This window comes from Meles meles, chromosome 1 (genome assembly GCF_922984935.1).
Source record: "Meles meles chromosome 1, mMelMel3.1 paternal haplotype, whole genome shotgun sequence".
In the NCBI taxonomy this organism is placed as follows: domain Eukaryota; kingdom Metazoa; phylum Chordata; class Mammalia; order Carnivora; family Mustelidae; genus Meles; species Meles meles.
In genome coordinates this window covers 2,622,679-2,636,586 of record NC_060066.1, presented here as the reverse complement: position 1 = coordinate 2,636,586, position 13,908 = coordinate 2,622,679, and the positions used below count along the sequence as shown (strand labels likewise).

The 13,908-nt window shown below is 57.9% G+C and overlaps 1 protein-coding gene across 4 annotated transcripts in view; it reads right to left on the bottom strand.

Moving 5' to 3' along the window:
* The window catches only part of SLC45A4 (solute carrier family 45 member 4), a 44,889-nt gene that overhangs the window by 22,344 nt on the left and 8,637 nt on the right, over positions 1 to 13,908 (bottom strand). For 3 of the 4 annotated variants that reach the window (XM_046001902.1, XM_046001893.1, XM_046001873.1), the window contains exon 2: positions 3,704 to 4,346. In XM_046001902.1, the coding sequence (XP_045857858.1) occupies positions 3,704 to 3,956 (253 nt within the window). In that variant the 5' untranslated portion in view covers positions 3,957 to 4,346. Of the gene's footprint in view, positions 1 to 3,703; positions 4,347 to 7,509; positions 7,610 to 13,908 lie in introns of all 4 variants that reach the window. The other variant, XM_046001882.1, reaches the window with a different exon arrangement.

Genomic DNA, 13,908 nt, shown 5'->3' with positions numbered 1-13,908 from the left:
GCCTCTCCCAAGGGAGGAGAGGATCCAGGTCCTTCTCAGTCTTGCAGAGCACCCAACATCTGCCAAGCACACCGGCCGGCTGGCTTTCCGAACCCGTGTACATTCTACAGATGCATTACGCGGTAATTGTTTCAACCAAACAGAAAGTCCATTTTGTTAAAAAGCCACTAAGCTTCAGCCTGCCACAGAATCACATCAATGCTCGAAGACCCCGGAAGGCAGGGGCCGGACATAGGGAGATTTAGCAAAATGGGGCAGCTGTCGGCTGCTGAGGCCAGCTCTGGGATCCCCTTAATGGGGCCCGGGTCCCCTGAGATCACAAGAGCTCAACAGCTCGGTCCCTACCATGTCTGCCAAGACCACGTGGCAGGCTCATCCCTCCCCAAAGTTATACGCTTCATCTCCCTAACAGAGGCCTCCAGAACTCTCCGTATCTACCAACTCTCCGTATCTAGCAACCCTGCTCAGCGGGCAGCCAGCAGGGAAGGGACAGGATCCCCCACCTCCACGCACTGTTAGGGACCCCAGTAAAAATGACCACAGCCACGGGGACGTCACTCCCCGGAGGCCCCTGCACACTCAGCCCATCCTCTGAGCCCAGTCGCCTCTGTTCCATTTGTCCTCCCAGCCGGGAGGCTGTTGGGTGAAGGGAGGCTGTTGGGTGAAGGGCATCGTGTCTTCCCTCTGCGTCCAGAGACACCAGCCTTGTGACTCACCCGAGTCCTCTAGCACCACTGACCCCCAGAGCCAGAGGGCGGGCGGGCCGGGCTCAGCTTAGAGACCCGTGCAGAGGGCTGGGGGGACAGAAGCGGAAGTCACCCGACACCTCCCGGCTCTGCAAGCCACACGGCCCGGCAGCCACAGCAAAGACGCCGCAAGAGCCGGTGTGAATGCGCGGCTTTAGGACCACAAACCAGACAAGGCCGTGGCAAAACCCAATGCTTCCACCTGTGGGGACAACAGAACAGCTCACGGCCAAGGACGCAGAAGCTGAAAGTGGTGCCGAACACTTCCCATGTTCAAGCGATGCCCATTTCCCTCCCCAGCAGGTCAACCGAGCCCCTGGAGACGTTTGGTCCCTGCTCGACCCCAGTGGGCTCCCACCTGAAGCAGGTGCATCCAGGGCATCCCAGGGCCACGAGGAGGCTCCGTCTGGGGTCAGGAAAGGTGCTGACTCAAACACCTAGTTCTTAAAGGCCTCTTCCCTGGGGGGCCCTGCAATCTCAGCCGGGTGCCACACGCACAGGGCGAGCATCTCCTCGGATCCCAGCTCTGTCCCCTCGGACAGGAGGGGTCACCATGGGCCCTTTGGAGTGGTGACCACATACAGGGGCCGAACAGGGCCGGACATACCAGCAGTCACCGCCGCCGTGAGGCAGGCGGACTGAACTGAAGGTCACTGTTTCAGCATCAGCTCGGTTAACTGCAGTAACACAACTGTAATGAACACCACGCCTCTGGGCCCGGCACACAACTGCTAGAAAGTCAGGCTCAAGCGAGAGGACATTCTGATCACTACATCACCCCTGAGTGTGAGCCCGACCCGTGGGTCGGGAAATAAACTGGGCCTCCTGGGCTCAGGGCAGGGTCCCCCTCCCCCAAGCTCTGCCCTCCTCCTGAGCCAGCGCCCTGCAGTGCTGGGGGGTCCGCACCTTCCCCTACTCCCAAGCTTGGGTCAGGGCCTGCGGAGGTGGGTGTGCGGCAGCCACTCCCACGACCTCCCGTCCAGACACAGCAAGTGCCTTTACGCTCCAGAGCAACACACTCGTGTCTACCGCCCCGGGCTAGCCAAAACCATACCAGCCTCCCGGAGCACTCTGGGCACTCAAGCCCCAACAAGGAAACGCACGAAGTTGTACAGAAACAGCCTCACACCTAGAAACTGGAACATTCCAAGCACCTGCTAGTGCCGGGGTTTTAAGCCATGACGCACATAACCCATCACAAAGAAAATCTGGGAATAAGAGCCCCAGACCTGTCCTCCTAGAACAAGCTACTTCTCGGTAACCGGAGCTCCTGAATCCCGTGCTAGTCACCGCACGCACGAGGTGCTCTTGAGGCCGGACGGTGGCACTCCACGTGGAACCGTGGCTGCCCGCTCACAGTCCCGCCTGCCTCTGGGATGAGCCGGGCCAGGCCCAAGTCCCTCCATGCCGAAGGCCCGAAACAATCAACGTCTGGTAAAATCAATTGCCGCCGGACTCCCTGAGGTCTGGCCACAAAGCCAGTCTTCGTTGCTTACATTGCCAAGCCCATCTCCTTGAGTGCCCTCTGCTCGCCACCCCCACTGTCACCCCTGAGGCCCCCGCATTGGGGGGGGGCCCTCGGAGGTCTGCGGCTACCCAGCTCCCTCCGGCTCACAGTGCTGCGAGGCAGCTCCGACTGGTCCTGCATGAGCAGAGACGGGCGTCCCGTGCCAGCCTTGGCTGCCAGCCTGCTGCCGGGGTACGGAATGTGAAGGGCAGAGCTGCAACAAGCACGGAGGTGACCACATCACTCACGCCACACTGTCCCCGGCTCCCCGGAAAAGCGTTCAACCCGGCCTGAGGTCTCACGAAGCCTCCTCAGGACACCTTTAAAGATGAAACAGGTGAGGCCCAGGGTTACAGAGAGAACATGCCGCCGGGTGGTGAGCTCAGCAGGGAGAGAAGGAGCGATGCCGAGAAGAGGCAGGGCTGTGTCCCGTAACCACCGCTTCAGAAACCATCGCAAGCACCTGCCACCGCCGAAGTGGGAAACGAGGGCGCCATTCGTCACTGACAGAAACGCTGGGATTTTCAGACCCCTGCACTTGACCGACGGAGCCATGGAGCCGCGAGCGCTCACCGAACAGGAAACATCACGTCTGGAGAAAGAAACGTTCCTAAAACCACCAAAACAAGCAGACACTACGCACATGCGGCGTTCTGGAACCAAAGAGAAGACTTTGAACAGCTCGGCCCCTTTTCCAGAACGCTCAGAGGCTGGAAAGCTGCAGATTTTCAAACTCCCTTAGACAAGAGGGAAACTAAACAACGAAAAAACGCACAGGGCCTAAGGCCCCCAGCGGTGATCCGGAGGGGACGCCACGGTCTTCCCATATGGGGCTTTGTAAGGCTCACTGAGCAACTCCACGAACTCCAGGATTTCTGGAAATACCTGTCATTCAGCCACGCAACGTCCACTCAAAACTCAGATTTAAGTCGTCAACAAGAAGCTGGTGATAAGAAACAATGTGATTCTGGTTTTTCTAGGCTGGGCTTTGTTCCAAACACTTGCCTTGTGCCTGACTGGGAGATGGTCTGCAGTCCCCCTCCCCTCCTTGGGAAGGAAGGTGAGGGAGAGTCAAGGAGCTTCCCTGGCCTGCCCCGGGACAAGGCGGGTGACCGTGTCCGGGAGGTAGGAGAAGGGTGAGAGGTACCGCAGGGGAGCCGGGCACCCCGGGATTAGAGCGACTGGAGGCTGACCACGCACACTCCAGCACTCGACCCCCCCCTTGCCAAAACAGGTACTTCCTCATCCACACACCCAAGGCCCACCCACCAGAGGGAAAAAATGGCCAGAGGAGGTGGAGGGGAGCAAAAAGCCCAGGATGCTGGTTCCCAGGGCTCCTGACGCTGTCCAGCGCACTGACAAGTCCTGTGTGCTGACGTGCGCACGTGCTCCAACCGCGACTGCCAACGCTTGGCGCCAGACACGGGGCAGAGGCGCGGATGGCACTTACCAATCTGTAAGAGGACCGGCGTGACCAACGCCGTCTCCATGGCGTAACAGAACTCCCTGCCAAACATCACGGCCCCGTGCATCACCCACAGGCGCACGGGGATCCGGTCTATGGACCCCTCACTGATGGTCTCCTCGCGGGCGTCCGCGCTGCCCGGCTTCTGCAGGTCCGGCAGGGCCACGGGCAGCTCCTGGACTTGGATAGACTCCGAGTCGGCGTTCTGCGGGGCCATTCTCATTACCACCAGAAACATAGATATATGCGTGTGTATGGATTTCCTCCGCCTATACAGATAATGCTATCGGGTATCGTTAAGGGTAAATCAGGACGCCTGCTCTCTCTGCGCCAGTCGTGTTCCTCCGGCGAGCGGTGCTTGTATCCCTCCGTGTACAGAGAGAGATCTCACAACTTCTCACGATCGGGCGAGGCACGCAGCAAAACGAGATGATGTTTGGTCGGACTGTAAGCACACGGCTTGCTGGTTTACTGTGAATTAGAGTTAAAAATCCATAATTGCCATTCAGTTAATACTAGCTCCATCATCGTTATCGAAGCGGTGCTGAAGGTATTTTTCTTGCTACAGAGAGGCGGGAAGGTGACACAAGGGGGTCCGCTGTTGCTCCCCATCGAGCGACTGGCTGATCTGCAAAAGAGGAAAACAACCCCAGCAGAGAGTCAGTCGGGGGCAGCCACCATGTGGCCTCCCACTCCCTGGCTTGTGCAGGCCCTCCGCAGACTGGTCCTGGGCCACCCGGGAGATCCCGACCTCGGATCGCCACAGCTCTCTGGTGCTGCTTCCGGCTCAGCCGTGGAGAAGACAAACCCTGCCTCCTAGAGAAGCATCTTCTTGTATGATCTGACCCCGGGTCGGGGTGAAGACAGGACAAGGAAGGGCAGACAGCAGGAGAGAGCTTAGCTTTTGCTCTTGAGACAGCGAGAACTAGCAAGAATCGGCAGCTTCTGGGGGTGGGGAGGAGAGGCTGGGGAGGCGGGGAGGCAGGGAGGCTGGATAAAGGAGCAGAGATCCGCCCAGGAGTGGACAGCAGGGAGGCGGGTCGAGCAAGGATGGGCAGCTTGCCACCCGCAGGGCAGGGGTGATGGGGACGGGGTGGGGGGGGTTCCCAAGCCCACCAAAAGGCAGCTGAGTGCATGCTATGGGCTGTCTACAGCGGTGGTGTTGACCTTGGCAGGTTCCGGCCCGTCTCCAGGAGACAAGTGCCTGCATCGCAAACTCGAGTATCTTGTCTAGGGGCTCACGTCCCAACCCACACGCTGTTCCTACTGGTGACCAACTCCTGACTCCGGCCCCACCTTCCCACTGTCCTGGCGCCTCGATGGGCTTTGTAGTGCATTCTGTTCCCACAGGGCACACCGCAACAAAGCGCCCACCCCTTGCTTCTAACAGAACTTTCCCCGTAGCAAGGTTTTAGGAAAATGCAAGGCCGACTAAGGACGCAGCCCTACCCAACCCACGTGCTTGGCCAGACGCAAGCCCCTAGGCACCGGGGTTCTCTTCACTCCAACCTGCAGAAGAGGGCCCTGAAATCACACCCCTGCCTTCCCATCTTGTTTTAAGGTCGGTCTGGGAATTGAAATCTTACCAGAGATTCTCAACAACTCGTTTACGTAAAAATACTTCTGGTTAATACTCACTTAACCAAGGATGGGTTTCATCAGTTCCTTCTCCCTTTCCCCCCAGAACCATGAGCAACCAAGGGCAGCCTTCACACAGAGCGGCCCCTCGGGGAGCCCCGGAGGCCATGGCGGGGCCCTAGCCCTTCCCTCCTCCCGTCACCACGGCGGGGCTCCCTCCCAGTCCTTTCCGCTGCGACGGGAACATCTTTGGGGCCCGCAGGTGCGCGTCCTGTCCTCACGGTGCATCCTACACCCCCCCTCCGGGGCTCCTTCGCTTCAGTCCGATGACCCCCGTCCTCGAGACTGCTTCAGAATGTCCCAAGTGCCCCCTACCACCCAACAGCTCGAGCAAAACCAGGGGGTTGAGGGTGCCTGGGTGGCTCAGTCAGTGGAGCATCTGACTCTTGGGGTCACCTCAGGTCACGGTCCTGGGGTCATGAGATGGAGCTTGCTTGACACTCCCCCTCTCCCTCTGCCCCCTCCCGCCTTGCGCGCGGCTCGTGCTCTCTCTCTCAAAACAAAACAGAAACAACCAGGATTTCTAACCTCAATCTTTTAAAAAATGTGTTATGAAACTACTCTTAAAATACACAGTAAACAAAACAGCGTTAAACAGAACAACAAACCCAAGTTGTCCACATTAACAATCACCAATACCCACTGTTTCCACTCCCTCCCTACCTCGGGAGAGATCCCTGTCCTAAGAAAATGGAAGAGAAGAAATCCCATTTGTCAACCCGTCAATCTTACCAAAATAGGGTCCGTGGTTTTTGTGGGTTTCTCTTAAAGATTTTCTTTATTTGTCAGAGAGAGAGCGAGCGAGCGCACAGGCAGGCAGAGAGGCAGGCAGAGAGGCAGGCAGGCGCAGTGCCAGAAGCAGGTTCCCTGCCAAGCAAGGAGCCCGATGCGGGGCTCGAGCCCAGGATGGGGGGATCATGACCTGAGTGGAAAGCAGCCACTCAACCAACTGAGCCCCCCAGGCATGCCTGGGCCCACAGTTTTAAACGCCTCTTTTCACCAAATAAGACAGATCATTTTTATGTGAGGGACATGTACCCCAAACAGGTTTCCAAAGCCCACATTGATGACCTGGGGCTTTAGGGGCAGGAATGACGATCATCGTTTTCCAAGAAGCCCAGCGACTTAGGCACGAACACACAACGGTCCGGCTCAGTCCCGGCACTGCCGCCCAGGGCCGCCACCATCCCAACACCCACACCAAGGCCACGTCCACAGCAGGGAGAAACCAGGCAGCCAAGCTCCACACTAGGTATCTGCGAGCTCTTCAAAGGCCCTGGTCTCCGGGAACTCTGCCCCTCTGGGGACAGCAGCGGCGTCTGGACAGGCTCCCGGCTGTCAGAGCGTGGGTCGGGGCCAGGCCGCCACTCAGTGCGGCTCCACGCTAGAGAACGATCTGGCCCCCAGGGTCAACCAGATCAAAGCTGAGAAACTCTGTCTGAAGGTTATTATGAAATGGGGAAAGTCTCCTCCAGAAATGCCAAAACACTGCATTTTACACTATTACATTTGGATCCATCAACTGGGCCGGATGTGGCAAACTCAACATCATCACCTCTTCATGGAACCAAATCAGCCGTTGCTCAAAGTGGACGGGAAAATGCCGGCGGGCCCAGGCCACACTCTCCCAGAGCCGGAGGAGGTGGCCTCCGAGATGCGGCCTGAGGAACGGAGAAGGGTGCCAGCAGTTCTCTCTCAAGAGCCTAAGCATCTCTGGGAATTCTCCAGAAAGCCCCAGCTCGCCGCCAGTCTCTGGCAACGTGCTCAGGTGGTGTGTCTGAGGGCCCCTCTCGGGCTCAGCCCTCCCTGGAAATCAGGCCGTGGCCCCACCCGTCATGTGATGGGCTCTGGCCTGTACTTGCGTCATAGGACCCCAGCCCCGACAGGGACAAGCTCCCGTAGCAGAGGCCGCCACCCGCGCTTCAGCTGTCCCCGCACCTCCCGGGTGCCCAGCCACACGGGAGGAGCCCGGGGAGGTCCCGGGAAGAGCGGATGAGCACACGAATGAATGAATGCATGAGGGCCAGCTAACCGCTGACCGGTACGTCCAAGGGACGGTGTGCAGTGGAGACCCCCCCCCACCGGCGCCCGGGCAAGGGCGTCAGGCTGCAGGGAGGCCCGCGTGAGATGGCATGAGCGTGGCGGGGGTTTACCTGTCGTTCAGGGAGGCTAGGCATTAACACAGCTGGCTTCCCTCCCGTGCAAGCGCAGTGGCACAGTGACCAGGTTTTACACACGCAACTTCACTGTCATCTACAGTGATGGAAACGACAAACATCGTTAGCGTCTTCAGCGAGTCTGCTCTGTGGGCAGCAATTAGCAGACAACGTCTGTCCGCGCCTCACAGCCCTACGGAGGCCCGCGTCCGCACTCTCAAGCCAAGGCAGCAGCACTGCACCAGCGTCCCCAGAGCGAAGCCTCTGTCGCACGGGTACCTTCCAATGGGGCTCAACTAACAGCCCCGTCGGCGGACAGTGGGCTCCTTACAGATCTGGCCAAGCCGGTTCAGAGCCAGGCGCCCCGGAGACAATACCCGGGCGCCCATCAGCAGGTATCACCTGGCAGAGCCGGGCTCTGGCCGCTCTCTCTGCAAGCCCTGGGGGTCTTGCGAGCTTTTGGGGGTGACAGAAGACACTCTACAAATCGAGTTCAGGCATCAGGCACTTGGAACCATGAACACTGGGTACCAAGATCGAAACCCAACAGACCCCCGGCAAGCAAGCCTGTGGGGGCGGAGCCCGTAGAAGGCAGAAAAGCCCGTGCAAGCAATTCCGCTCAAGAGCCACAGCCGAGGGGCATCGGGGGTGCTCAGTCAGTTAAGTGACCGACTCCTGGTGTTGGCTCAGGTCATGATCTCAGGGTGGGGAGATGGAGCCCGGCAGCAGGCTCCACGCTCCGCCCCAAGTCTGACTGGGATGCTCTCTCTCCCCCTCTGCACCTCCCACTCTCACTCGTGTGCTCTCAAATCAGTCTGCAAACAAAAGCCACGGTCGAAGCGTCCACAGCACGTGGGAGGCGTACCGGCCAATTCTGAGAGCCCCGAAAGGGACAGACTCTGGGTCAGGCTATGCACAAAGGCTGTGGGATGACCAACTCAGCCATTAGTTCGCAGTGACTTCCCGTGGAGCACGTGTGACATCTTGGACGCATGTTCTTGTGTGTGGCGTGAGGGAAGGATACACCGTTCTCTTCTCACAGTGGCCATCGGATCGTGTCAACGGCATTTATCTGAAAGTCCACTCCCGACACTCTGAGACTCCTCTTTGTCCCCCATCAAATTTCCACCAGTACTTGGGTCTGTTCCCCAGGCTCCCATTCCGTCTGACTGTCTGCTGCCCATGCCCAGTAAGCCGCCGCTGTAAGGAGAGAACATTCCGGAGCTTTCAGACTCTGCCGAGGCCATACCCTCTCGCAGCTTCTTTCCCCAGCACTCCCCTATTTTTTTTTTAAAAAGATTTTATTTATTTGAGAGAGAGACAGTGAGAGAGAGCATGAGCGAGGAGAAGGTCAGAGTTGGGAGAAGCAGACTCTGGGAGCCCTATGCGGACTCGATCCTGGGACTCTGGGATCATGACCTGAGCCAAAGGCAGTCGCCCAACCAACTGAGCCACCCAGGCGTCCCTCCCCTATTTCTTCTTGCAGGCTGGTGTACCCGCAGATGACCTTGAAGAGCTGGACTCGCTCAGGGAAGAAGTAGCTTCTGTTGGTCATTCTTACTGTGATTCCATTAATTTTAGTCACTGGTTGAGCCGGAGGAGGACGGGCTTTCCGTTTGTCCGAGACCACCTCGGTGCCTCTCCTGAGAATTTCAAAATACTCCTACAGGCTTTGCACATTTCTAGTTAAGTTTCTTCCTAACGATTTTATCTTTCTTTTTGTCTTTGCGGGTACTGTAAACAGGATTTTCTCTTCCCTTATAGTCCAAAAGTTTAGTCAGCCTACAAGAAGGCTAGTAAGTGCTTTGTTCATTTGCTCAAGCAGGACTTACACGTGATGAAATCATGCCACGTTCAATCCGTCAGACAAACTTACACTGCCAGAGAACACTTCCAATACTCCGGCATGTCCCCAAGTGTCCCTTCCCCTAGAGGTACGGCTAATGACTTTCACATTTTAACTTGGTAATCTACTTCTCCAAGTGTCTGAGAATGGACAAAAAGGCTATCACCAAGTTAACAACAGATCACAGTTATCAAACTACGCATAGTCCCCACCCTGGCCTAACAGGATTATGTTCCAAAGCTCACGTGGACGGTTCCTGGAACCTGATCTTCAGCTCCTCGGAGACAGAACTCAGGGTCTCGCCCCATCTGAACGGAACTAAATCACAGCCCTGATGGTTCAGGAGTGAGGGACCAGGACCCCTGCCACACGGGGCCACACGGGGCCGCACGTGTCCTGGGCACGAAGACTCTCACACAGTCTCCCCTCACTTGCTCTACTTCGGGGGCCTCCCAGCAGGACTCCACAAGGAAAGGAAAGGAGGACGGCTTCGAGAAGGAAAGGCAGGCGCTCACAGGGCAGGTTCCCCTGCTGCTGTCCCATCAGCCAAGCGCCTGGGCAGAGGGTGACTCATCGCACTGAAGGGAGCCACCGAACCCGGTAAAACCAGGTTTGCGCTGCCCACGAGCCTTCTTATCTCCAACGGTTTTCTTCAAGGAAGCCGTTTTATATAAATGGTAGACCACTAACCAAAGGAACTAAAACCATAAAAACGAAACATTTCACGCACATCCTTCTGAAGGACCGAATGTGAGAAGCCCGAGCTCGAACCTGGCAAACCCGTGGCAGCAGCTGGACGAGGACGGGCCTGCTCCTGCCCCGCAGCGCGGACAAGGGCCTGCTCCCCAGAGCCTCCGCCAGAGCTGCCGAAAGACGTGAAGTCTGAGCTGGGACCCCGGCGCCTTCCATCCAGAAGACCCAGAAACACGCTTCAGACAGGTTTTCCCGAGAAGAGGCGCTCGCCTCCGGGGCCCGCGGCAGGGGCTGCGCAGCGTTCGGGGACAGCGACGAGGGTAGGATTTGCAGATGCACTTAGCCCAGTGAAACTACCATTGTTCCAATCAACAACTTCCTCTATTGTCCTGTTTCTAATTTAAGGGTAACCGATGCCAGAACATGTGACTTCCTACAATGTGCTCGGTGGAAAGCTGGCTGTGAAGGGAACGCCATCAAGCAGTTAACTGCGGAGCCATTCGGGACACGAGCTCCGGTTCAGCTCCGTGATCGCATCCGTCTCCGGGAACGCGGTCGGAGAGGAGTGAATGCGGGTCTGCGAAGCGACGCCAACCGTCCTGCTCCTTCCACCGTCCCCCACCCCACCCCCTCCCCTGGCAGCGCTCTGGGCACTGGAGGCAACGGTGGCTGCTTTATGGCAACAGCCGCTTGCTTCGAACACCCGCCATCCATAACCCCGAGAAAACCCACACAACTACCAACACCTTCAAACGTCACCAACTATTAAACTCCGAGGGCCCTGTCGAGGAGCGGCTAGTGCCGTGCTCAGCCCGCCGCCCTCTCACCAACGCCCACCGCGAAGAACCCGAACCCGCAGGCAACACAAACGCCAGGGAAACCAAAGACCAAAGATGGGCGGCGGCGGGCAATAAGGAAGACCTGCTTTGGCACCAAGAGCGTAAGAAGTCGTACGATCCGATCGAGCAAGTGCAACACACCCTTGACAAGAAAGCAGCATTCCGGCAGCTCCGCTCGTAAGGTTATTTCCTGCAGAGTATTGAAGAAATCCACTGACTTCCAACATCAAGTCAATGTTGTATCAAGAGACAGAGAAGCCAGAGACGGAGAGAAGTATCTGCAAACCACACATCTGAAGAACTCTTCTCCAGAACACAGGACGCGCTCAACAACAAGAAAACGAACACCCTGACTTAGGAAAGGGCAAGACAGCCGCAGAGACGGCTCCCGAGAGTCGCGCGGAAAGCAAGTCATCGCGGGAAGACGCTCCACACCATGTGGGATCAGAAACCTGTAAGACAAAATGAGATCCCACGGTGCACCCACGAGAAGGGCCGCGGTCTGCACACAGACACCACCAGGGGCCGGCGAGGACGCCAAGCAGCAGGACCTGTCCCTCGCGGCTCATGGGAACGCAGGATGGCGTGGCCACACGGGAAGACTGGCGCTCTCTCTCAGACTAAACACGCTCTTCCCACAGGGCCCAGCAACCGGGTTCGTCCGTATTTACCCAAAGGAGCTGAAAACTATGTCCGCACGAGAATCTGCGCGTGGATGTGTCCAGTTTCATTAACTGCCCAAACCTGGAAGCGCCCGCGGCCCCCTTCAGTAGGCGAGTGTTTAAGTCATCTGGGATCCACCCACACGGTGTGATGTTATCTGGTGCGAAAACGAAAGGAGTTCTCAAGCCACGAAAAGATGTCGAAGACCTTAAATGCATATCGCTAAGTGAAAGACCCGGATCCCAAAAGGCTACTCCCCGCATGATTCCAACTCCTTGACTCCGGGAAAGGCAACACTACGCTAGAGACAGTAAAAAGACGTGTGGCTGCCAGGGACGGGGCGGGGGGGGGGGACGACACAGACGCATGCGTGCAGAGCAGAGGCCATTTCAGGGCAGCGAGGCTGCTCTGTAGGGTACCATAAGGGTAGACACACCTGCCCCAACCCGCAGAGTGAACGGCGGCGGAGTGACCCCTACTGTAGACTATGGACTTTGGGTAACGATGATGCGTCCGTGCAGGTTTCTGAGTTTTGTTTTATCCGAGAGCGAGTGAGTGTGAGCAGGGAGACGCGGGGGGAGCAGGGCCCCCGCCGAGCAGGGAGCCCGATGAGGCCGAGTCCCTACAGGACGGTAAGTTCAGATGTGAGAAGGTATTCCCAGGTACAGAAGGTTCAGACTGATCACCTCCTGAGTCCTCTCTTGTCAGGGGTCTTTGACTGTGTGTTTTTTTAACGTAAAGGACACTTTTTAAAGAACTGGTAAACTATTTTTTAGAATGGTTTAGGTTCGCAGCAAAACTGAGCATCAAGTACCACTTTCTGTATCTCCCCGTCCTCAGGCACGGGAAGCGGCCCCCATCCAGAGCATCCCCAGTAGCGTGGCACGGGCGCTGCAGCGGAGGAACCGGGGGGCCTGGGGGCTCAGGTAAGTGTCTGCTTTCGGCTCCGGTCTCGATCCTGGGGACCTGGGGTCCAGCCCTGCATCCGGCTCCCTGCTCAGCGGGGAGTCTGCTTCTCCCCCTGCTCCTTCTGGTTCTCCGTCTGCTCCTGCTCCCTCTCTGGCCCTCCACTTGCACAAATAAAGTCTTTCTAAAAATACATGAATAAATAAGGCACATGACTTTGTCGTGCCCCCCACCACACTGCTGGGCTGCCAAATCAGGGGCTGAGGTCTCTGAGAGGCGATCAGGTCGTGAGGGTAGAGCCCTGGTGAATGGGGTTCGTGACCTCACGGAAGACACCCGGGCCGCTCTGGCTCCTTCCACCATGCACGGTGAGGCCACGGCGTTCGAGACAACGCGTCTGAACGGGGAAGCATGCCCCTCAGACAGACAAAACACCTCCAGGACTGTGGGAAATCTGAGTGTGCTGGCGAGGAGTCCCCCAAGCCTGTGGTTGTATGGTAGCCCCGATGGCCTGAGACCACGCCAATCCGACACGCACCCATGGCACAGCCCGGCATGAGATGCTCCCCAGGGGTACGAGGACCACGCACCTCGCTCACGGGGCATGGTTATTAATGGCACCCCCACCCCCCCCACCTCCCCCCCCCCCCCCGCTCTCAAGTGTCCCAGTTCAGACAGCGATTGCCACTCCGGAGAGAAATGATCAGGAGCTTAGCTGGGACTTGAACCTTTTCATAACCCAGCCTTTGACTGTTCCGTGTCACAAGACGTAGTCTGGGACACTTCAGAAACCAAACACGACCCACGTCGGACCTGACGTCAATCTCTATTTGCTCTTGTGGATCGGCTTGCTGGGAACTTGATGTTGGGCAAGGGGGGTGGAGGGAGAGATGTGTGTACGCGCTGCTGTATTAACAGACCCAAGCAGAGCAGCAGAGGAAATGTGGCAAGAGGGCCCCTGGGAACAAGGGGATGAAAGTGTTGCTTTGCTGTGAACAAGCCAGTCTAATGAAAGTGTTTCTCAATGGAGTCCCATCCCAGCAGGAAGCAGGAGGGGCCCAAGCCCGGGACCTCCCGCGCTCCTCCCAGGCGGCTCTCATACTGACCATACTGCCCGGCCCCTCCCCGCTGGACAGCGCCCGTGGTCTCCCCTGTCCTCTTAACGCACCTGCCCCTTCGAACACATGCCCAATGCCACACAGACGCCTCCAGCAGAGACCTGGGCCAGGCCGTGCGCCCCCCCCCCACCCGCAGCAGGCCAGGGCACGACATGTGACCGTTCAGCAGCAGCCCCAGGCCCCACCGAAAGCTCCTGGAGGTGGGGACAGGCCTGCAGGACAGGTCCGAGCAGCTCCAGCCCACACGTCTGGCAAGCAAGACGTCCTCTGGGCTGGCCAGGCCCTTCTACTTTGCCTTCAGCTTCCACCGGCCTGCGGGCATAGCCAGGAC